This window comes from Miscanthus floridulus, chromosome 18, assembly GCF_019320115.1.
Source record: "Miscanthus floridulus cultivar M001 chromosome 18, ASM1932011v1, whole genome shotgun sequence".
In the NCBI taxonomy this organism is placed as follows: Eukaryota; Viridiplantae; Streptophyta; class Magnoliopsida; order Poales; family Poaceae; genus Miscanthus; species Miscanthus floridulus.
Window position 1 is genome coordinate 22,442,757 of NC_089597.1, and position 23,759 is coordinate 22,466,515.

The 23,759-nt window shown below is 44.1% G+C and overlaps 1 protein-coding gene and 1 long non-coding RNA gene across 6 annotated transcripts in view; one reads left to right on the plus strand and one right to left on the minus strand.

Moving 5' to 3' along the window:
- The window catches only part of LOC136519601 (uncharacterized), a 34,137-nt gene extending 13,157 nt beyond the window's left edge, over window positions 1-20,980 (plus strand). The window contains exons 2-3 of the mRNA XM_066512989.1: window positions 17,924-19,055; window positions 19,107-20,980. Of these exons, the coding sequence (XP_066369086.1) occupies window positions 17,924-19,055; window positions 19,107-20,980 (3,006 nt within the window). The remainder of the gene's footprint in view (window positions 1-17,923; window positions 19,056-19,106) is intronic.
- LOC136519634 (uncharacterized) lies at window positions 10,866-15,326 on the minus strand. Of its 5 annotated transcripts, none has more exons than XR_010774989.1 (6): window positions 15,191-15,320; window positions 14,646-15,099; window positions 14,291-14,433; window positions 13,127-13,207; window positions 12,340-12,401; window positions 10,866-11,311 (listed from the first exon to the last, which is right to left on the minus strand). It is a non-coding gene; the product is annotated as an uncharacterized lncRNA (long non-coding RNA). The 5 variants fall into 5 exon arrangements; XR_010774991.1 differs by lacking the exon at window positions 15,191-15,320 and having other exon boundaries at window positions 10,874-11,311; window positions 14,646-14,738; window positions 14,853-15,129; XR_010774992.1 differs by having other exon boundaries at window positions 10,875-11,311; window positions 14,646-14,738; window positions 15,191-15,326.
- Window positions 20,981-23,759: the final 2,779 nt, after the last annotated feature.

Below are 23,759 nucleotides of genomic sequence, written 5' to 3' on the forward strand. Positions count from 1 at the left end.
CATTTAGCTGCACCATGTCTTTCCGTGCTTTCAGACCATCCTTTGACTTGCCTGTGTCCATCAAGGTAGCAATGAGACTCTCAAAGATATTCTTCTACACATGCATAGCATCAATGGCATGGGGGACCTCCAAGTCTGCCAATAAGGCAGATACTGAAAGAAGATCGATTGTTTCTTGAAAGGTACGCCTTCGACAGGAGGTGTGCTTCTATCTCTGTTCGTCCCATCCGGATTCTTCTTTCCATAGACGACGCGTATGTTTTTCACCATTCTGTACACGTGTTCTCCATTATGACATCTCTCCGGAGGGGGTTCAATCTCCGGGGCATTGTCATAAAATCTAAAGAACAATTTGCTGCGGTACTTGTGACTTGTCTTTAAGAAGCGTCAGTTCCTTAGGTAAACTATCTTCTTGGATGTATCTAGGTACACCCATGTAGTACCATCCAAGCAAACCAAGCATCCCATCTTTCCTTTGATCTGTCCAGACAAAGCAAACAGCGCGGGGTAATCATTGGTAGTAACAAATATTATTGCTCTACATATGAAGTTCTCCTTTCGGAATGCATCGTACATATGCTCCCCATGCCTCCATAGCTTCTCCATTTCTTGCATCAAAGGCTCGAGGAATACGTCTATATCAATGCCTGGTTGTTTAGGGCCAGAAATAAGAATAGTGAGGAGAAGGTACTTTCTCTTCTGACACAACCATGTTGGGATGTTGTACATGGTCAAGATCACTGGCCATGTGCTGTGGTCGCTCATCCTCTCATTGAAGGGATTCATTCCATCGGTGCTCAAGCCAAACCGTACATTCCTTGGGTCATCGCTGAATTCTTTGTGCTTCTCATCAAACCTTTGCCACTGACTACAATCAGCCGGGTGTGCAATCTTATCATCATCCACCTTGCGCTCATCATCCCACCACGTCATGAGTGCGGCTTCTTTAGGGTTTAGGAAGATACGTCTCAAGCGGTCGGTCACTGGCAGGTACCACATTACCAAGGCAGGAATTCTTCTCTGCTTTGCATCGTTGCCTAATGGAGTGTCCTCTGGGGGCTGAGATTCTTTTACCACCTTTTTTGTACCACCTTTTTTGTACCCTTCTTATTCCTCTTTTTCCCCGTGGAGGCTTCGTCCCCACCATAAAGGTCATTGTTCTTGTACTGGCTGGCCCCACACCAGGGACATTTATCCAGTGACTTGAACATTTCGCCACAAAAAAGTATATAGTAGTTGGGGCATGCATGGATTTTTTCAACCCCCGTTGTCAATGGACTTATGACCTTCTTTGCTTGGTATGTGTTGGCGGGAACTGAGTTTGGTTGTGGCAGCACCCATGATAGGAGATGCAATAGATCATTGAAACTATAGTCTGACCAGCCGTACTTAGCCTTCAGGATGAGCAGCTCAAGTACAAAATGTAGCAATGTCCAATGTGTCGGACAATCCTTTTCAACACCATACACAGTCTCCTTCGATGCTTTTGTCACCCTTTCCAAATTTTCTAGACCTTTCGGGCTATTTAGTAAAATCTCTAGTCCAAGGGCTCGAATCATGTCCTCCAAATCATCTTCATCCCCGACACGTGCTCCACCATCATTATTGGCACCACCTTCGTCGTTACCATCCCAACCACCAGCATCACCACCTTGTTCATTGCCAAACTCAAAATCCATTCGTGCATCAAGCTCTGCTGAATATTGGGACAGGGATTCTATGGTTTTGTCGTCGTATTCCTCCTCATCCTCATCGTTAACAATAACCGTTTCACCATGATGAATCCACACTGTGTAGTCCTCAACAAATTCTTGTATAATCAAATGTGATCTGATGATAGTCACATCTGTCCATGCCATACAGTTCTTGCAATCTTTACAGGGGCAAATAATTGTATCCTTATTCTCTTTCAATGTCGTTGCATGCTTCTTTGTGGCTTCAATAAATTTATCCACCTCTTCATGGAAACATACCTTGAACCTTAACGAACCATACATCCAAGAGTTCCTGTACTCCATATTTTACAATAACAAAACAAACATTAAATGACTACTTATTCAGATATATATAAAAATGAATCAAATTAATAATTACTTGAGAATAATTGTATATACTTCAGATATATATGAATATAAATCTAATATAATTACATGAAGCATATAAACACACTATGGTAGAGGAAAATTAATTAATGGCCTATTTATCCATAAATAATTAAAATACATATTTATTGATTACAATAAACAATTTCAAAGACAACAATTAGCAACAATTATACTTTACCCAATATCTTTCATACAAACTCTAGTCCAATTTCATCAAACATAAATTTACAAAAACAAAATTAATAAAAAAACCAAACCCTAGATCTACATGCACATGAAACATGCATAAAACTAACTAATTATTCACTAAAATCAAGAAACATGGACCAAATAAGGGTATGATCTTGTTCCCCTCCCTAATTTACCCTAGTACATTTAAAACTTGGGTCTAATTTGCTTCATAAGTAGCTCAAGAACCATAGAAGAGAGAGAAAAAACAAAACTCTAATTACTCACTAACCAACCATGAAAACTTCAAAAAAAGTGTGGAATAGTATTTTCTTATCTTCTACAACCTCTCCACCAAAGGATTTGAGACCAAAACCTTTCCTCCTTAGTAGAGCAATTTTTGGGAGGTGCCCAAGGCCTCCCCACCTTTCTTTCACGGGTTGGAGTGAGTGACCCGAGGAGGAGGAAGGTGCTCCAGCTGTTTTATATGTGGGTCATTTGTAGGGACAACAGGTGATTGAGCCACCCCTACAAATCGGAGCTATATATATGGGGGCATTTGTAGGGGCGGCTCAATCACCAGCCGCCCCTGCAAATAGAAACTCCAGGGGCGGCTGGTGATTGAGCCGCCCCTACAAATCAGACCCCATTTGTAGGGGCAGCTCGTATCACCAGCCGCCCCTGCTGTTCCATTTGTAGGGGCGGCTGGTGTCTGGGCACCTGAGCACGCCACTGTAGGGGCTGCTCTATCACCAGCCGCCCCTACAAAAAATTCGAACCGTTGCTGAAAATCGTTTTTTACGTAGTGGATTCAATGTCGAACTTCTCCTCAGTGGGGCCACCTTATCTATCAGTTGGGTGTGGAGGCGATTGTTCACATGCAGCTTTAGGTGCAGGTGATTGTAGTGTTAGACTTCCGCTTCTCGTCAGCGGCTTCGATGGACGAAAAACTCGTTAAGCTAGCTCAATTGCTTGTTTAAAAAAATGCTCCGATTACATTTATTTTTCTTTTAAAATTAAAATTAGCTGATTTTGAATGAAAGTGGTTCATTAAACTCATTTCAAGTTGGGTCTCAAAAGAAAATGGAGATTATAATAAATAAGAATAAGTCAATTTCAAAGAAAGTTCGTAAAAAAGTTGAAAAACTCATTTTCACCCCTAGCTCTGAGTCCGCATATTAACAGCACAGATCGAAGAACAGGGAAGCAGATAGGAAATGGGAAGAGGAAGAACAAGGTAGCAATGTCGGATTGGAATGTATGCTTAAGGAAGAAGATAGAGTTTACATAATTCTTTTCATAACCCCTCTCAACATGACTCTTCTCTATTTAACGCTCGCCTCGCGTGCTCAGTTACATCTAAGCCCAGTCTAGGCCGAATACTCGCAAATTCTTCTTCCTGGGCCTGGTTCCCTTTCGCAGCCCAACCTCACCTTCAGGTGCTGTTGCTCGTCCAGCAACGTCTTCAGCTTCTGTTACCACTCCAGCTCTTGTCGACAACTCCAAACGATCAGCGCTAACATTCCACCCTTGAAGAAAACATGCTTGTCCTCAAGCAGGGGCGTGTGGAAAACGCTGGCGCAAAGGGGTTAGATCCTCCCAAGTGGCAAGAGATCGCGGCATACCTGGCCACTTGATAAAAACCTGAGACACACCATAAGAGGACATGCGACGACGCAAAACTCGTTCTAAAAACTGCAATCCATCGAGATGAGCAGGTAAGTGAGCCACCTCCTCTGACGGTGCCAATGCCCTCTTCAGTTGTGAGACATGGAAAACAGGATGAATGGCAGAAGTGGCTGGTAACTCAAGCTTATAAGCAACGATACCAATCTTGGACAGGATTTTGAAAGGACCAAAATAGCGAAAAGCCAGATTTTGATTTGCACGAGGGGCCAATGAGGACTGCACATAAGGCTGTAACTTCAAATAAACCATGTCACCCACCTCAAAACTACACTCTGAACGATTTTTGTCAGCCGGGTGTTTCATGCGCAATTGAGCCTGAGACAGGTGCTATTGCACTAAGTCAGTCATAACGGCCTTGTCCTGCAACCATTCATCCAAGGAAGGAACTGGGCAAGCCGATAAGGTCTCAATACCAAAATGCTTAGGAGCATACCCATACAATACTTCAAACGGGGAGAACCCCAATGCTGAATGCCAACTGGAGTTGTACCAAAACTCAACTAAGTAAATCCATTCTACCCACCTATTTGGACAGGCACTCACAAAACAGGACAAAAAGGTCTCCATACACTAGTTCACCCTCTCTGTCTGACCATCAGATTGGGGATGATAGGCTGAACTCATGCTTAATGTCACCCCAGCCAATTAAAACAAGGTCTTCCAAAATTGACTGGTGAAAATCCTGTCCCGATCTGAAATTATGACTGAAGGCATGCCATGGAGCTTATAAACATGCTGCATGAAAAGTTTAGCCACCACAGCAGCAGTGAAAGGGTGCTTTATAGGAACAAAGTGACTAAACTTGGAAAACTTATCGACAATAACCAGAACACAGTTTTTGCCACCAGATGGAGGAAGACCTTCCACAAAATCCATACTGACAGTTTGCCAAGCTCTAGAGGGAATAGGAAGAGGTTGTAAGAGGCCAGGATATTTAACTCTCTCAGCTTTAGCCTGCTGACAGACAGCAAATGGTCACAAAGGAATGAATAGCTTGTCTCATGCCCGGCCAAGCAAACAATTGTTTAATGCGATGATAAGTGACAGGAAAGCCAGAGTGCCCCCAACAGTTGAACTATGCATAGCTTGCATAACAGCTTGCTGCATAGAAGAATTGTTGCCTAACCAAATCTTTCCTTTAAACCTGAGTAACCCATCCTGAAAGGAAAAATCAGGAACAGAATTCTTATCCACCACTAATTTAGCTATCATGTTCTGAGCATCAGAATTCTTGTAGTAGCCATCCATAACTTCCTGACTCCATTGAGGTATTGACATAGAAATAGATAGACATTCTGTAGCCTCATGAGCTCTTCTAGATAAGGCATCAGCCACTCTATTGCTAGAACCTGGTTTATAAACAATTTTGTACTGCATGTCCAACAGTTTAGTAAACACCTTCTGTTGCTGAGGGGTATTGAGGCATTGTTCATTCAAATGGATCAAACTCTTCTGATCAGTAAATATAACAAACTCAGCATGCAACAAGTAAGATCTCCGGTGCTCAATAACTATTAAAATAGCTAAATACTCCTTTTCATATGTAGACAAACCCTGAGTTTTGACACCCAAAGGTTTGCTAATGAAAGCCAAAGGATGACCATCTTGCAGAAGAACAGCACCAACACCATTTTTACAAGCATCAGTTTCTAGGCAAAATTGTTTGGTAAAGTTAGGCAAGGCTAGAACTGGAGCTGAACTTAAGGCCTGCTTCAAAGTAGAAAATGCTACTTCCTGATCCTTAGTCCAAACAAAAATGTTGCCCTTATTAAGTAATTCAGTCAGGGGTTTAGTAATCACAACAAACTGTTTCACAAATTTTCTATAATAACCAGCCAATCCTAAAAAGCTCCACAATTCCTTGACAGATGTAGGGACAGACCAATTGACAACAACTTCAACCTTAGCCAAATCAGTGGAAACACTAGCTTCACTAATAACATGGCCTAAGTAAGAAATTGACCTTTGGGCAAACTTACACTTAGACAACTTGACATGCCAATGATCCTTCTATAAAAGAATCAGAACCTCCCTCAAATGACCCACATGATCTTCAAAGGTCTTACTGTAAATCAAAATGTCATCAAAGAAAACAATGCCACATCTTCTGAGCAAGGGAGCTAAAGTAGTATTCATGGCACCTTGAAAAGTCCCAGGAGCACCAGAGAGACCAAAAGCCATAACCAAAAATTCAAACTGCCCATGGTGTGTTTGAAATGCAGTTTTGTACTCCTCACCAGGTTTCAGTCTGACTTGATGATAGCTAGATATAAGATCCAATGTAGAAAACCAACTAGCCCCAGACAATTCATTCATAAGTTGATCAAACATAGGTATAGGAATCTTGCCCTTGAGAGTTAGAGCATTCAAATATCTGTAATCTACACAAAATCTGAAGGTGCCGTCTTTCTTTCTAACAAGCAACACTGGAGAAAAAAAAGGCTGAAGAACTAGGCCTAATAATTCCCAATTGGATCATATCTGCCACTTGTCGTTCAATCTCATCCTTGAGAGAAGGTGGGTACCTGTAGGGATGAATATTGAAGGGCCTAGCACCAGGTATGAGACGAATAGTATGGTCACAATCTCTGGCAGGAGGTAATGAAGTAGGGGTAGAAAAGACAACTTCAAACTACACCAGCAACTTAGAAATTGCATCAGGTAACTCAGCCTTAGACTCACCAGGTGACTGAAGTTGAACTGATGAAATATGAATCAAAAGTTCCTCATCATATTCCGGCAAAATACCTTGCAACACAGCCGAAGAACCTTGATAAGGTATAACCATCCACTTGTGGCGCCAATGAACCTTCGTTGGACTGAAACTCTCCAACCAATCCATACCCAAAATGATATCATAGGACTGCAGAGGCAATATTTTGAGTTGTTGTTTAAACTGACAGCCCTGAATAGTCCATTCAACATCTGAAACTGCTTGAGAACAAGGCATAATACCTCCATTGGCAACCTCTTCCTGCAAAAGGGCAAGAGTGCAAGCAATATCCAAGTCTGATGGGCGTTGGACAAGAACAACTGCTCTAATATCATCACGTAAACCATCAACAAATCTAGTACTAAAGAATAATGGGTCTGCTACTGATTCATAAGCTGAAAGTTGATCAACTAAACTGGAAAACTACTCGATGTATTCAACGACAGTGCCTAACTATTTAATACGAAACAATTGCCTGACCAACGATTGATATTGATCCTTTCCAAAACGTTCATGAAGCAATGAACAAAATAGTGGCCAATTCAGAAGAGGGTACTTGCGCTCAATAGATTGGAACCAACACGCTATGATAGGTGACAAATGCATGGACGCCACTCTGATCCAAGCGTCAGGCTCAACATGAAACATATCAAAATAAATTTCACAGTGAGAAATCCACAGTCTAGGATTGTAGCCGTCAAACGTGGGAAAAGAAATTTTGGGCAATTTACCCAAATAACGGGGGCCTTGATCCACAGAACGGCCAGGAGCCATAGAGGACTCAAACAAAGGACCATGGAACTTAGGAGGAATACGGGGGGCGGAATCGAGCGTACCCTTGACCGGGCTAGGGAAGAAGGTCGCAGGGGACCTAAACCCCTGATCCCGGTAATGAAGATCATCACGGTGCCCCACTGGGCCATCGGTGTGGATCTCGGCAGATGGGCGAGCGGACACCGACTCTAGCTTGGCGAGTAGCCCCGGATCTACAGCAACACTCTCCAGCACCGAGCGATCCCATTCTTTGGTGAGGCGCTTGAGCTCGAGCTTTATGCTGTCCATGGCGGCATCCACCGACGGCTTCCAGGACACGAGCTCATCGTTGGCTTGCTCCAGGACATCGAGGCGTTCCTCCTTGGTATGGGTGAGCTCATCGAACTTCTTCTCCCACTTTAGATCCACCGCCGTGAAGCGCTTCTTCATCTCATCCAGAATCAGTTTGGTGTTGGGATCCATCGCGCCAAGGCGACGCTGTCGGCGGGTGAAATGCTCATGGTCGAGAAGCGGCTCCAGAGCGAACGCAGATCCACCGCAGGTATCGGTGTCTCTGATACCAGATGTTAACAGCATAGATTGAAGAACATGGAAGCAGATAGGAAATGGGAAGAGGAAGAACAAGATAGCAATGTCGGATTGGAATGTATGCATTTGGAAGAAGATAGAGTTTACATAATTCTTTTCATAACCCCTCTCAACACGACTCTTCTCTATTTAACGCTCGCTAAGCCCCATCTGGGCCGAACACTCGCGGATTCTTCTTCCTAGGCCTGGTTCCCTTTCGCGGCCCAACCTCGCCTTCAGGTGTTGTTGCTCGTCCAACAACGTCTTCAGCTTTTGTTACCGGTCCAGCTCTTGTCGGCAACTCCTGACGATCAACGCTAACACCGCAATATGTACATGTGGAGAGTATCGTTGTCTTCCTCTAAAAATTTATGTATTTCTACCACCACACAATGATTTTGTGGTGGGCTTCTCCGAGAAACATGGCCCATCACCTCCAAGAACTTCTAGGTCAAGGCGTTCATAACCTTCTACCATTTCTTTCACCACGACCTTGGTGAAGCCCTACGGTTTGCCATGAATAGTGGCATTTGGCCCCGTTACAATAGCCTCGGCATATGCCACCTAGGTAGCGACGTTCACTGATGATACGTGTAGCTCACGTGGCACACATCGCCTGAAAATCGTCCACGGAATAATGGCCCATGTCCAAAGGTCCCCATAACCATGGTTAAACAGTGGAAGCACAACCACTCCACTTTTGTAGGGGGCTGATGAATGCAGGATTACTCCGTGCCATTTGTTGCTGCAGCATCGCACCGTGGCTCATGGCTTGTTCCATCGCACGGAACTTATCTTCGAAATATTGTTGCAAAGCCTACAACTTTTCTTCTTCTGCTGACATGCTTTCTTCAGTGACTCCGATAAGAGTTGGACCACTCGGGCCAAGCGTCCTTCCCTGAAACTGAGCCAAATCCTCATGTTTGCTAGGGTGCATAGGGTTCTTTAGGGCATTGGTCAGCTTGTCCTTCTCCCTATTTGGTTTGAAGGTACCTTGAGAAGTATCCGTGATGGCTTCCAAAAGCCTTGATCCTGCTGCTGCTGCTGGCCTATTTGGTTTTTTACACCCTTGGTATCTGACACACTGACTGTTCCATTCACCTTCTTGCAATAGGAGAAAAAACATTTCAGACATTTGATAAATAATTAACCATCAAAGGCTTGTGGTGACACATGAATAATGAATTACATTATCATGTGCTTCTTCTTTGGCCTCAATATTGTCCTTAGACATGTTGAGGTATTGGTTAGTTGGGTGACCCTCCCGACCATGATTCGGGTTACCCTTGGGCTACCCACCTAATAAGCAGAACCGGCAATAATCTTCTCTAGCAACATATCATTGGCTCCTGCATCTTCTTGATTGAACCTTGCTACAGGATTGCGATCCATTGAATTCCGAGGGGTGGTGTTGGATTATTGTAATTTGGTATCACAATTCTGTAGAAAAAATATAGACTAAAAGTTCATCACCATATTTTACAATTCATTGATTCCCCCTAACTTTTTTCTAACTAAATTTCCATCCACAAATTTCATCTTCATATTTCACAACTCACTAATTCTCCCTCAGTATTTTTGTAACTAAATTTGCAATATTTCCACAAATTTCATCATCATATTTCACAATTCATTAATTCTCCCTCAGTATTTTTTGTAGCTAAATTTACATTCACAAATTACACACATATAGATACATCGATCGGGTAGGGGCACGTCGTCCACTTAGTCGTGTGGTGTCCGTTCACAAGAGCGGCAACGTAGAAAACAATACCATTGAAAAACCAAATCATAGAAACTAAAGAATGTCAGCCTATTCTTTTAAAGTGGGAAGAAAGAGCAAAGAATCAGGAGAGGACACGTGTAAGCTTCTCGTTTGCCATCGGTTGGTTAGAACCGGCATCGATTCATTTGAATGGATGGATGAGATCATCTTGATCTCTATGTTCCGTAACAGAAAGGAATCTGTGAGTTAGTACATGAGCAAGAAAGGAATCCGTGAGATTTGCATTTGTTTTTTTTCAGTTTTCTAAAGATTCAGTTAATCTCCACCGTAAGAACATTACTTTTTTTATTTTTGTAAAGTGAAATATCAACCTTTGTATGATCTACTAACCATAACTCAGTCACGTGTGCTAGATTTTTTTTTAGATAAAGGATAGTTTATATCTGGCTTCATCTACCGAGGTAGAATCAGGCCCATTATTACAAAGTTCACAGCACACACTACTGGAATCGCGCAATTTGCCTAGTGCCGCAGGCACTAGGCAAAGGCCCAGAAACACTAGACAAACAGTTTGCCTAGTGTCACACTAGGCAAACAAGGGTCGGCAGAGGCGGACTAGGCAAAGAGCACTTTGCCGAGTGTCAAACCTCGGACACTCGGCAAAGTGTTTGCCTAGTGTCAAGGACACCACTCGGCAAAAGTATTCCACTGACGGTGGAAATCGTAACGGATGTTTTGCCTAGTGTCGGAGGTCTGACACTCGGCAAAGTATGCAAGGTTTGCCTAGTGCCAGGCGTCCGACACTAGGCAAATATGTCAAGCTTTGCCTAGTGTCAGACCGCCTACACTAGGCAAATATGCCAAGCTTTGCCTAGTGCCAGGCCTCCGACACTAGGCAAACTGCTTACTTTGCCTAGTGTCAGTTTCCTGACACTAGGCAAAGTCTGTTCCTAGGTGTGCCACGTGTGGCTCCTTTGCCTAGTGTCAGACCCCTGACACTAGGCAAAGTAACCAGAAGCTGAATTTTTTTTTGATTATTCCATTTGCGACACAAATATAAATCATATTCAAACACCACAAATATATCACATGAATCATAAATAAGAACCACATGTTCACATATATCACACTAGTAGAAGGCGCGCGCCCTCGCGCACGTAGGGGGACACCAGGAAACATTTCGAAGACGGAGGAAATATGCTGGATGTATGAAAAAGACACAAGAATACCAGTTTGAGCATGGTACTTAGTAGTTCACATCCGAACATATGTATGTAGTTCTTTGAAGAATGAACGGAGAGTGGTTAAGTAAACAGCTGGTACATAGTCGGTGCCATTACACAGTCATAGTAGGCTACTTGCACCTGAAGCTGCGATATGATATACAAAGATCAGTTCGAGCGTCATTTTTTTAAGTAGCCTGGGTTTTTTTTAGCCTGGGACTGTTCCTATATACATAGGGTGGATATGGTAAGGGAACGACGGGTGCCTTTGCCGTTGGAAATCTAACCATTCGCATGTCTTGAAAACGCTGGAGCAGGCATCTTGCTGGTTGCCGTCAGTCACCTGCTATAGGAAGGAACATAACGAATTAGTAAACGTTAGGGAAGAAATAGGTTAATTATATCTTCTCCCTTTTTTTGGAGGGGGGTGGGGGGGCAAAGTACAGTAGCAGGCTGGGTAGGAAGAGAGCAGCATTTTGTCATTAAGGTGTCATGATGGGTCTTTTTTTTTGTTTTTACACATGATAGTTTTTAACACTTAGGCTGACATAATTTTTTGTAGGGATGTATGCTTTCTATTATAAATGTAGAAGTGTGAATTTTTAAAAGTCTAAGAAGTACTAATATATGCTAGAAGAAAAGGGACCCTAAACCAAAAACTGCAAGTAATGAAGCACAAAAATATTTAGCCAAAAGATGAACTGGCACAATAAATGTAGGACTGCAAACTAAAAAAAGGGTGTGTTGAGGAACATATGATGAATGGCACAATAAATGTAGGACTGCAAACTAAAAAAAGGTATATTATACAATTGAAATGACACTGCACCTCTGATCTTAATGAATCAATGTTCATAAGAAATTGTAACTAACAAAATACTTCTACTTGATAAATCTGTGGAATGAGACATTTACCAGCTAGCCAGTACCAACTTCTCTGCCAAGAAGGGAACCAACAGGACGAAAACATTGCACTATAGTTTGAAAATTTATCCTTTCAAAATCACAGCAGGCATGTGTGCTGTATAGATTAAAAAAATCATTTAGCGTAAATAGTTTTGTCACAGCAGTAAAGCACGTAGATTTTTTCATTAGAAGTGTAGGACAAGGGAGCAGATCATTAATTCCAAAACATTAGATCATTCAGTTACCTGAGCATGAGTACAGGAATCTCGAACGAGAGTTTTGAAATTCACTACTACTCTACATTTTACATGCTGTTGTTTGTACCCACAGTAGAGGAAGAACTATTGAAAGAAAGAATAAACAGCCTGGTCCTGAAGAACTATTGAAAGAAAGAATAAACATCTAAGCTGACAATAGCACACACAAGAGTAAAAAATAAAGGATGAGAGAAAGCTTGAAGGCACTAACCAAATCTTAGAGAATTTAGGTGCAGAGAACCCACCCAAACCTCAACTCCAGATGACTCAGACCTACATGGAGCATAGGAACAACATAAGACAATGTAAATGTGAGCGCACTAAAAACTGGAAACAATATAACTTCACAAAGTGGACCTTGATAATGACTCAACCAGCGCCAACGCACAATCACTGCAAATCACATGAGCCTATAGCTAGGACTGTCACCATGGATCTATATTGAGTCAAGCATCTATTTTTGGTTGCATCTAATGCCTCCCAGCCAGATTATGCGTACACAGAAGCATTTTTTCCCTGTAAAATACAGGCAGTAAAATGCAGGCCTAAATTGCGAAGTGGTCGCTTTTTAAAAAGGCACCATAGGCAGTAAGGCAGAAGTCTATATGCTAAGATAACCGCTTTTTAGAAGTTATTATTAGAATAGGTGAAAGCAAAAGACACCATGATGCATTGCATTGCTGCTGCATTATACAGGCAAATGACATAGTAACTAATATTAGCTTAGTGGAACTCCAAAAATATAGAGATAATTTTTGCTGGTGCTGCAATGGAATCCGGTGTGGTGATCTAGCATCTACGTTTTCATAAATCACAATGAAAGCTACCAGTTGTTAAAACAAATTATAAAAGAGGTAAGGGCTCAAGCAATAGGTAACATGTGAAAGCAGAATACAGAATGGAGCACTACATTGTTGCTGCAACTTATATAGAAGCAAACAGCATGGTAAGTATCAATAAGTGAGAAACCAAAATTTGGATCCAGATTGATAAGAAACCTTGAATTCTTCGAAATTGAGGGCTGCTATTTCAGTTGGGTCCCCAGCAATATGAAAACCATGTGTTATCAGTGAAAGTGCCTGCAGAATATTCTTAAAAGTTAGTCGCAGTTGTACGAACTGGAAAAATAAGAGAGGCCATAAAAAATAGCTATGAACAGGTATAAAAGAGTTAAGGGCCCAAGCAATAGGTAACAGGTGTAAGCAAAAGACACCATGAAGCACTCTCAATTGTTTTTTGAGCTGTACAAACTGAAAAGATCATATGAAAGATAAATGTTAGCTAAATGTATGAGCACAACGAAAAGGCAATCAAAAGAAGCAGAGCCCAAGCAGCCATGGCAGAAACAATATATTTGGAATCGAAAAAAAGAAACAGCCATCCGAAAATAAGGTTGTCACTGAAACTTGATAGTTTAAAAATAATGGCATACTCTCAAGTTATAGCCATAAGCCCTTGTCCGTAGGATTGAATTGCAGTCTGAAATGAAACCCCAAAAAAATCGTAATAGGTATGTAGGCTATCTCACAGGCAAAATGAGACATCACATGAGGAGCTGTCCACAACAGCAAAATAATTTTACCACATGCAATCGTAAAGGTAATGTGGTTTTTGGTAATATGTGTGTCAGGAGGAGACTATGAAGCTTGTATGGAACAGAAGGCTACGATTGAACCTAATACTAAGATTGAAGATAAAAGAAAATTAAATGATCATCTTATCTCTATTTTTATATAAGTTGGGAAAAGTTATGTCCTGCTCATTTGTCTGCGTACTCACTCTAACAAACATGTGGCAGGCATCATAGTGCAGGGCTAGCAGGCATCACCGACTATTAGCAAGTACACTTATAAAGCCTGATGTGTCTACATGCAATGTAATTAGTCTGAAATAGACAAACAGGCGAAGCACCAACCTCACAACCAAGCAAGCTATATAACAGCAGAGGCAACATCGTGCAAGCCTAAATCGGTATGGCCAGCATTTTTTAAAAAAAAAAAAACGTTAGCATTACAATAAGAGCCCCCCAAAACACATAAGACTCAATCTCCACAGAGTCGGTACATGAGGTACTTTGTAGGTACAGATCATGTATAAGTAGTACCGGTATTAGAAAGTTAGCGACACCATCAATAGCAATTAGATGTCCCTGGATGCCTTACTGAATTCGTTGTTCGTGGTTCAGTTGCCTGCATCGGGCAGGAGCTCCCCAGTCTATGCATCGGGCAGGAGCTCCCCAGTCTTCTATATGGTCTGCTTTGACCTTGTGCTTTCACATGACAGCAAGTTTTAGAGAAGATATGGCCTAGTAAGTTGAAATTCATAATTAGTAACCGATATGTGAAGAAGTAAAAAATTGTTCATAAAAAATGGGCAGCTGCAGAATGCTTGGTTCATGTACATATCCCAAGGCAAACCTCCCAGAAAACATGTTCTTAATGAATGGAGAACTGCTATGCTTGTCATTTAGTTGCAGGCTATCTTTCATAAGGTTTCTTGTACATATCCTGAACTTACTTTGGAAAGTTTCTCACAAGCTTCAAGTGATAGATTTGTCACTGAGTGGTAATCCAAATCTTCAGGAAGATTCCTGTTTTCTTGGTTCACAATCTTCACAGACATAGGAACAAACAATAAAGAGTTAGCTGCCTTTTGAATTTAATAAACAAAACAAATGAAATAATGCATGGTCATTACTGCTGGACATCCTGAATAATTATGTACCATTGTTCTAGCAGCTGAACTTCGCTCATAAATCTACCGCAGAAAAAATTGCATAACCATAAGCAATCACCTGACGTAATTGACTCTGTTGTCATGAGATGAAACCTTCATACTTGATATCAATCTCTACACATTCCTTCTCATTTCAAGATAAATTTCCTTTTCCACATGATCTAAGTGACAAATAATTACATCATTGCATTGACTGTGTTACCTGAAGGTCCCCAATGGCCTGGCTACCTATGTGCTGCCAATTTGAGAACTTGTCAAACAGTGTCACCTGTACCTGGTGGCTGGGCTTGTATACAGTGGGAGAGAGGCGAGGAGAAGGGGATGACCTGATGCTGCCGCCTCCGCTGCGGAACCCCGGGTGGAGGGGTGAGGTACGGCCAAATCGGACCGCCGAGCTGAGCTTCCTGCGCCGCGCCGGAGAGGAAGAGGCCAGGCGCCTAGGGTTTCGTCGATGACAGGAGCAAACGCAGCGGCGTGAGGAGGCAGCGCCGCGGCGCAGTGCCGGTGGCCAACGGCGAGGCCAGCTCGCCCCGCGCCGTCGCTGGGGACGGCCGGCGCGGGGGCCGGCGCGTGGCGCCTCTGCGACCCGCTGCACCGGCGCAGCACCCGGTGGGGGGGGGGGGGGCGGCGCCGTCGCCCCGCCCTTGTGCCGCGAGGAGGGAGGGGCATGGAGGAGGAGGAGGGTGGCTGCCGCCGCGCCGAGGGCCGGCCACCGCAGAGATCGCCCGCGCCGTCGCCCCGGTCGCTTTGGGAGAGAGGGATCGAGCGAAGAGGAGAGAGAAGAGGGGAAGAGAGGATTCCTTGAATCAGAAGGTGTAGTATATATTCTGTACATCGGTACTACAGGCTGAGCCAGTTTTTGAAATAAAAAAAATTAACTTTGCCGAGGGTCGATAACCCAACACTAGGCAAACACTATAAAAAATAAGTTTGCCTAGTGTCTTCCATGAGACACTAGGCAAAGAGGCCAGTTTGCCTAGTGTCTAGCTGGCACACTAGGCAAACTTATTTATTTTTTTTTAATTTTGGTCTTCAAACTTTTTATCGAGCCTCCCAACATAAAATGAGACTACATGTTGAAAGTTGGCACAATTTTATGAAATTTTGCTATATTTCTTTAGTTTATTTAATTTCTTTGAATTTTTTCGACAAATGCAAATTTGAACTGCAAGTGTGTCGAATAATGGCAATTCATGAATGCAAAAATGATATTCATGTTAGTAAGTGTTAGTTGCGGCCGTATCCAGAAACAGACCAAAAATTTCACACATCTTCACATCGAGACATGACCACGAACTTGCGAGCAAATAGTTTTTAAATTCTATTAAATAAAAACGGAGTCTGAAATTCATGAAACTTGTCGACAAGTCAAGATATCGCATGCGGGTGCCATGATAAAAATTTAAAAAGATTTCGAGCACATCGTCACGTTTGATGCTTAGAAACCCTAACATCTCCACATGTGATCATGTCTCGTGGAGATGTTAGGGTTTCTAAGCATCATACGTGGCGATGTGCTCGAAATCTTTTTAAATTTTTATCATGGCACCCGCATGCGATATCTTGACTTGTCGACAAGTTTCATAAATTTCAGACTCCGTTTTCATTTAATATAATTTAAAAACTATTTGCTCGCAAGTTCGTGGTCATGTCTCGACGTGAAGATGTGTGAAATTTTTGGTCTGTTTCTGGATACGGCCTCAACTAACACTTACTAACATGAATATCATTTTTGCATTCATGAATTGCCATTATTCGTCACACTTGCGGTTCAAATTTGCATTTGTCGAAAAAATTCAAAGAAATTAAATAAACTAAAGAAATATAGCAAAATTTCATAAAATTGTGCCAACTTTCAACATGTTGGTCAAGGTATAGTAGCAAAGCTACAGGAAAAAATTGGAAGCTAAAATCAAAAAAAGAAAAAATATTTTGCCTAGTGTCTCTGTAAGACACTAGGCAAACTGGCCGGTTTGCCTAGTGTCGTCCGGAGACACTAGGCAAAGTTCTAATTTTGCCGAGTGTTAACGGAAGACACTCGGCAAAATGGTAACGGCGGTTGCCCTCCAGCAGCCTTTGCCGAGTGTGATGGTATGCCTAGTATTGACACTAGGCAAAATGGTCATTTACCGAGTGGATTTCTTTGCCTAGTGTCGACACTCGGCAAATCGTTATTTTGCCTAGTGCCTTTGGTTTGCCGAGTGCTCCGGGGTCTAACACTCGGCAAACAAGCTCTTTGCCTAGTGTCCGACGATTGGCACTAGGCAAACCATTAAACACTAGGCAAATCTCGGTTTTCCAGTAGTGACACCACTTTCAAGGTTGAGACGCTCACATCCAGACTTTGGGAAACAAAACATGAAGAGAAGTCCTGACTAAGAAAGACCACAAAACCTATTAGATAACCATACACTGGAACTAAAGAAATGCAGGGCTGAAGTCGTTTCCAAATGCCGCCCAACAAGGGTTAGCTGGTCCCGTAGATCATCACGCCGCTGCAGTCTTGCCCACTGCCGTTGCCAATGGGTTCCCCTGAAGAGCACCTGCAAAAAAGTTTTTGGTCTGCATTTGTCAAAAACCACTTCATTTCTTGTTAACCAAATTGTCCAACATAAAGCCGTTGCTGCCGTTAATAACAATGAGTTATAAATAACACGACCCATCTTAGACCAAGTAACAAATAAATCGTCTATGTTGAGAGGAGGTGCTATTCCAAATAATAAGTGTACAGCGCGCCACAGAAATTTGGCATAAGCACATTCGAAAAAAAAGGTGGTGAATAGTCTCTGTAGAATGACAAAAGCAACAACTTTTGTCACCATTCCAGTTACGTTTTGCAAGGTTATCTTTGGTTAGGATTACACCTCTTTTTTTTGGTACCACAAGAATATCTTCAAAAGGCTCGTGTGCTAGATAGACGATGGTCATATATTTTTCTTCTTCTCCGGTTAACGTGAGATTTTTTTTTTTTTGAGAGTTTATGGTTAGTATAGGTATTGTGGATGTGCCTTTTGGAGTTTAGACAACTAGCAAGGTACTGATGCATGGTATGTGTGCAGGTTATCAATGCTGACACGATCGACGCGGCTGCTCAACTAATTCTTCATGAGCTCAAGGGCGACAGCAACAATGTCATCTACTTCGATGGCTGGGACGGGATGGGGGCGTCTGCTGTCCTTCGAGCCGTCGCCCAATGCTTTGACGTGGCCTCTAAGGTCCCAGTGGGACTGCAATTTGATCAAATCATCCACGTCGACTCCTCAAAGTGGCAGAGCAAGAGAGCACTTCAGAGGGCGATAGCAGAGCAGCTGGACCTGCCCGCAGAGGTGATGGGGATGTTTGACAGGCAAGATGAGGAGGATGATTACTATGGGGTGGCCCAGGGCTCCCGCGCCGAGATACCGGAAGTCCTCAAGGCGATGTATCGACGCATCAAGGAGCTGAACCGCAGGTTCTTGGTGATCTTCCACAATGGGAGCAGCGAGGAGATTGACCTAGGCAGCTACGGCTTTCCTTTGTCTGAACACTATGACAACAAGGTGCTGTGGACTTTCCAAGGGAGATTCCGGCTCTACCCCAAGATGAAGGTTGACAGGGCCTTGAACAAGAGCACTGAAGGGAGGGTGGCGACCTACCTTGTTCTCTTGGCCTCCTCCCACATTGAGGGTCGAGATCCACAAGAGATGTGGTCCTCCCTTGTGCGACAAGAAGCTGCAGAGATCATCACTAATACTACTGGCGGGCCTGCACGAGTTGCTGAGTTCTTCATCTTGTTCATGATGAGGCTTTGTTGCATATCTTATAACTTGATGATGGACTACGATTTGGCTACCCATGCCTCCAACTACTGGGTGTGTGATGGCATCCGACACCTACAACAACAGGGAGACAGTACTGGTGATGGCAACGACGTATCATGGAGATCAGCAGATGCTCTGCACCTTGAGATGCAACTGGATTTGGACTACTACCACTATAACCACCAATATTTCCCCTCTCACCTGCTATACCGGACTTCACCATTCTCTGGATTTCTTTTGCTCCCTAATGCAGACTTGTTCCAAGACTTGGGCAAGATTACTGTGCTGAAGCTTTCACGCCGCACCTTCAGCTTCACATCACCTCCGTTTGTCCATTGCCACAACCTTAAATTTCTATGGCTTGACCACTGCCAAGACCAAGAGATGATCAGTAGCAGCATAGATGGCTTCCTTCAGGATGAAAAGAAGAAACTCACCCAAGATGAAGATGGAGCTGCAGCAAAGGAGTACATCCAGCAGTGCTTCAAAAGGCTCTGGGTGTTAGACATCCGCTACACACCCTGCAATCAGATCTTGTCTGCACAAATGATGGATGCCATGACTCAGCTCAGGGAGCTAAATGTGATGGGAGCTGAGGATTGGGACATGGGCCAGGTGCAAGGACGGCTTCCTAACATCTGCAAGCTCCGAATAACCAAGTCAGCAATCCGCTGCCCATCAGGAAATGACGCCGACCTCTTGTTGGCAGGAATGGACAAGGTGCAGCTTCTTGACTTTTCTGGGAACCAGATCATGAAAGAGAGTGGCAAGAAAAGCTTACCTACGACAAGCTTACCTGTGGCAAGCAGCCTGGAGACTGTCATCATCAATGACGGATGTGTTGGGTTAGAGAAGATTTCCTTCAGGGGGTGTGCCAAACTGAAGAATATCCTATTGAAAGGATCGTTCCAAGAGCTTCGAATCCTGGACGTCTCGGGCACAGCAGTGAAAACACTGGATCTCAGTGCAGTTACAGCAGCCCAAAAACTTGACGAGCTCCTTCTACTTGACTGCGGCAAGCTCTGTGCAATCCTGTGGCCACCACAAGAGGTAATTAGGAGAGCATTGTTGAGGAAAGTGTGCATTGACACTACCATGCAGACCTCAGTATCAACTGCGCCCCGATCCAGAGAAGAAAAATCAAAGGAGGGTAGTCCTGTTGCTACGACGACAGGACCCCGAGCACCATCTCAATGTGATCGGTTTGTCTCTGTGAGGGATGCGAGGCTCCTGCGTTCACTTGTTCCCTTGGAAGAGCACTTCAATTTCGTTGTGCATGTGGAGATTTCCTCTCCACTTAGTCATCCTGCTATCATCTCTGGAGGAGGTAGCAAAGATGCTGACAGCAGCAGGAGCAGTGAGCAGCCACCGCTTGAAGACGGTAACGGCGGCCACATGCAGCAACTGATGGCAAGCGAAGGCGGCGGCAGGGGTGAAGAAGCTCCAACAATCACACAGATATCCCCTTGCCCGCGTGCTCCTAATCTACCGTCCCAGAACTGCTACACGTACATACAAGACCGTGACCAGCATCCGATGACCTTTACAATACCGGACTTCATCTGTGATAGAGCTATGATCCTACACGTCCACGATAGTCTGTCCATCATCAGTATCCCTGGCCCTGCACCTCTACAAGGTTCACAGTGGACAAACCTAAAATGGTGCCGAGTTGAGCGGTGCCCCATGCTGGAGTGCGTCTTCACCGCACCCCGGTCGTTGTTAGGAGATGGCGACGCTTGCGTCTTTTACTCCCTGAGCACATTCTGGGTGTCGCAGCTTCCCAAGGCACGCTTCATCTGGAACTGGAGCTCATCATCCTCAACAATCAGCAAGCTTCCGAGTGGATCGTTTCTTTTCTTGGCCATGTTGCACCTGGACTGCTGCCCCAGCCTGATATATGTACTCCCGATGCCAATCCAAGGTCTACGCGTCCTGCGGACCCTCGAGATCATGTGGTGTGGTGATCTTGTCGATGTCTTCCCATTGGAGCCAAACACCGCATGCCATGCGACCGTGGAATTCCATAGTCTTAAGCACATCTGCCTTCATGAGCTGCCGAAGCTGAAAGGCATATGTGGTAGATGGAGGGTGTACGCGCCTAAGCTCGAGACCATCAGGATCAAGGGATGCTGGAGCCTCAGGCGCCTGCCCGATGTCCGTGGTGGTAGCAGGGTCGAGTGCAGCTGCGAAAAGGAGTGGTGGGACAGCCTGCAGTGGGAGTGGGGAAACCCTAACCACGACCCTTCCCTCTACGAGCCCATCCACTCGCCGCATTACAAGAAGCACCTGCTCCGGACAACTGTGCTCAGATGAGGTATTTAGGTACGTCGGCGGCGAAAGTTAGATTTAGGTTGCTTTGAATGGATTAATCTCTTAATGTTATACACCTTGGCTTCTCTGGATTATTATTGCAGATGGACATCGATCAACATCAATACGTGCTCAGCTCGCTTGCTTCATCATCGAGTGCTTGTGTGAGGTCTTCGATTCACGGTTGCGATGATCCGTCGCTCGCAACAGCTGGTGTCTCTGCTTTGTGATTTTTCTTCCACTCGATCTGCTGCTTTTGGTTTACTATCGATCGAATTTGTGTGTGAGATCTGCATCGCCCCAGCCCCATCAAGCACTGCCCACTTTGCTTTGCTTTGCTTTGGTCGGGCCGGCTTGCTTGCTTCGGCATCAAGTACTGCCCTTGTCATGGCAACTTGTTGGCTAAGCGCATCTTGGTGTGGTGTGATACATATCTATCTACTCTGAGCAGTAGGTAAATATATAAATAAGGGCGAGACATTAATAGGAATTGGACAGCTGAATTCCCTTTCAGCTTATGCGGCAGCAGATAGCATTCATGCTGCCGCCGCCGCCAACTGCTCTGCTCTAGCTCGGTACTTGTCGTGTGTGTTGTGGCGTACTGCGTGCTATATATGTGGCCCTCGGGTAGTTTTGATTTGCCACCTGTGTGTACGAACTGAATGACCAAGATTTGTTAAACTTGCTTCACTTATTATATATTTGGTCCGTTCTAAATTATTGACGACTTTAGCTTTATTCTAAGTCAAACTTGTCTAATTTTAATCAGATTTATAGAGACAAAAAATTACCAACATATATACATCAAATCAGATTCATTAAATCCACCGTAAAATATATATTGGTAGCGTATTTATTTTATATTATAAAATTAATATATTTTTCTATAAATTTGATCAAAATTAGACAGATTTGACTCAGAAAAACATTCAATGATTTACTAGAACAGAAGAGTAAACCACCTCATCCGTCAACCGGCACACGGAGACATCACGGATGTGGTTAATAACACACGGAAGGTGACAATATTAGTGGTGGCCCCCGAGAAGCACCGGCACGATATGTTGAGTATTCATGCCCCCCAAACAGATTGCCGGTTGCCGGAAGCACCGGCAGTCATCGCCCCGTGCCCCCAAACAGGTTTATTAATATCCAAAACAGCTGTTGGATATTAAGTTGACCTACCTGCCGGTCAAGTTGCCGGATTATTTAAGAGATGAGACAGGGGGACTGATCGATGGCGCTGAAACTTTTAGTTTCCGGAGGCATCATCATCCACAGTGATCTCAGTCACAGGGAGACAGCCGTGGGTGTAAAGCAGGGTTAACAAAGTCGACGATAACTGCGTCGATTTGGCGGTTACCAACATGGGTGTAAAGAGATATATCCAACATTTGATTTTACACACTAACGTTATTGTTGCCTGTAGCACCACACTGAAGGAAATCGTGGATCTTTTAAAAGTAAAAAATGAAGGAAATCGTATTACAGTTAATTTGTAGAGGACGGATGTGAAACCAAATCAAATGTTTTGTCTAGGTTTAATTGAGCAGTGCAAGTGCTAGCTCAACGAAAACAATAACACATTTGTTTTTCACGTCCCCGTGGGTCTGCCTTCCTGCGACACTGCATTCCTAAAAAGACTCCTAAATACTTTTTTTGCCTGTTGCTAAGATCAATCATCCTCAAAACAATATATTGCTAAGATCAACATCATGTTTTCTATGCTCCGTGTATTGCACTGAAAATATTTCGCCGTCCATAGCAACACACGACATAAACATAGTACTTACTAGAATCTTATTTAGGCTATATTAGCATGGTCTTACAAAAATATATACATCATATATGGCCGATAAATATGTAGCCATCGTCCTTAGGCACTTTTTGGTTCGGAATAATATTTTTTAGTACGTAGGCTTTAAAAAAAGTGGGGATATATTGATAGCTAAAATTGACAAGCTTAGTATTGACACTCACTACTGGAAACTCGAATTTTTCTGTGGGTGACGAATTTTTCTGTGCGTTTTTTTCGGCACGCACAGAAAAATTATGATTTTTCTGTCGGTTTCAAAATATCCCGACAGAAAAATACGAAAACCCACAGAATAATTATATGATTTTTCTGTGCGTGAAAATACACACACGGAAAAAATCAGCACTCACAGAAAAATACAACTTATTCTGTCGGTTCTTTAAAAACGCACAGAAAAAATACATACACGCACAGAAAAAATATTATTATTCTGTGGGTTATTTTAAACGCACAGAAAAAACATACACCCGCACAGAAAAATCCAAACGACCACTGGTACCTCCTTTTCTTCCTACCCAGCGCCCCCCTCCCCCTCTCCGCACCCATCTTCCTCCGCACCCGAACCCCAGCGCCCCCTCCCCCTCCCTCCTTCTTCCTCCGCATCAGGACCCCAGCGCCCCCTCCCTCTCCCGGATCCGGTGGGCTCGCTCCCTCCCTCTCGCCCCAGCTCGCTCCCTCCTCTCCCTTCGCCCCAGCTCGCTCTCTCCCCGGATCCCGCCGGCGGCCGGCCCCTCCCCTCCCTCTCTTCCCCGGCGCCGGCCCCTCCCTCTCCTTCCCCGGCGCCGCCCTCTCTTCCCCGGCGGCCGGCCCCTCCCTCTCCTTCCCCGTCGCCCCCTCTCTCTCCCCGGATCCGGCCGCCGCGCCGCCCCCTCTCTCTCCCCAGATCCGGCCGCCGCCCCGCCCCCTCTCTCTCCCCGGATCCGGCCGCCGCGCCGCCCCCTCTCTCTCCCCGGATCCGCCCTCCCC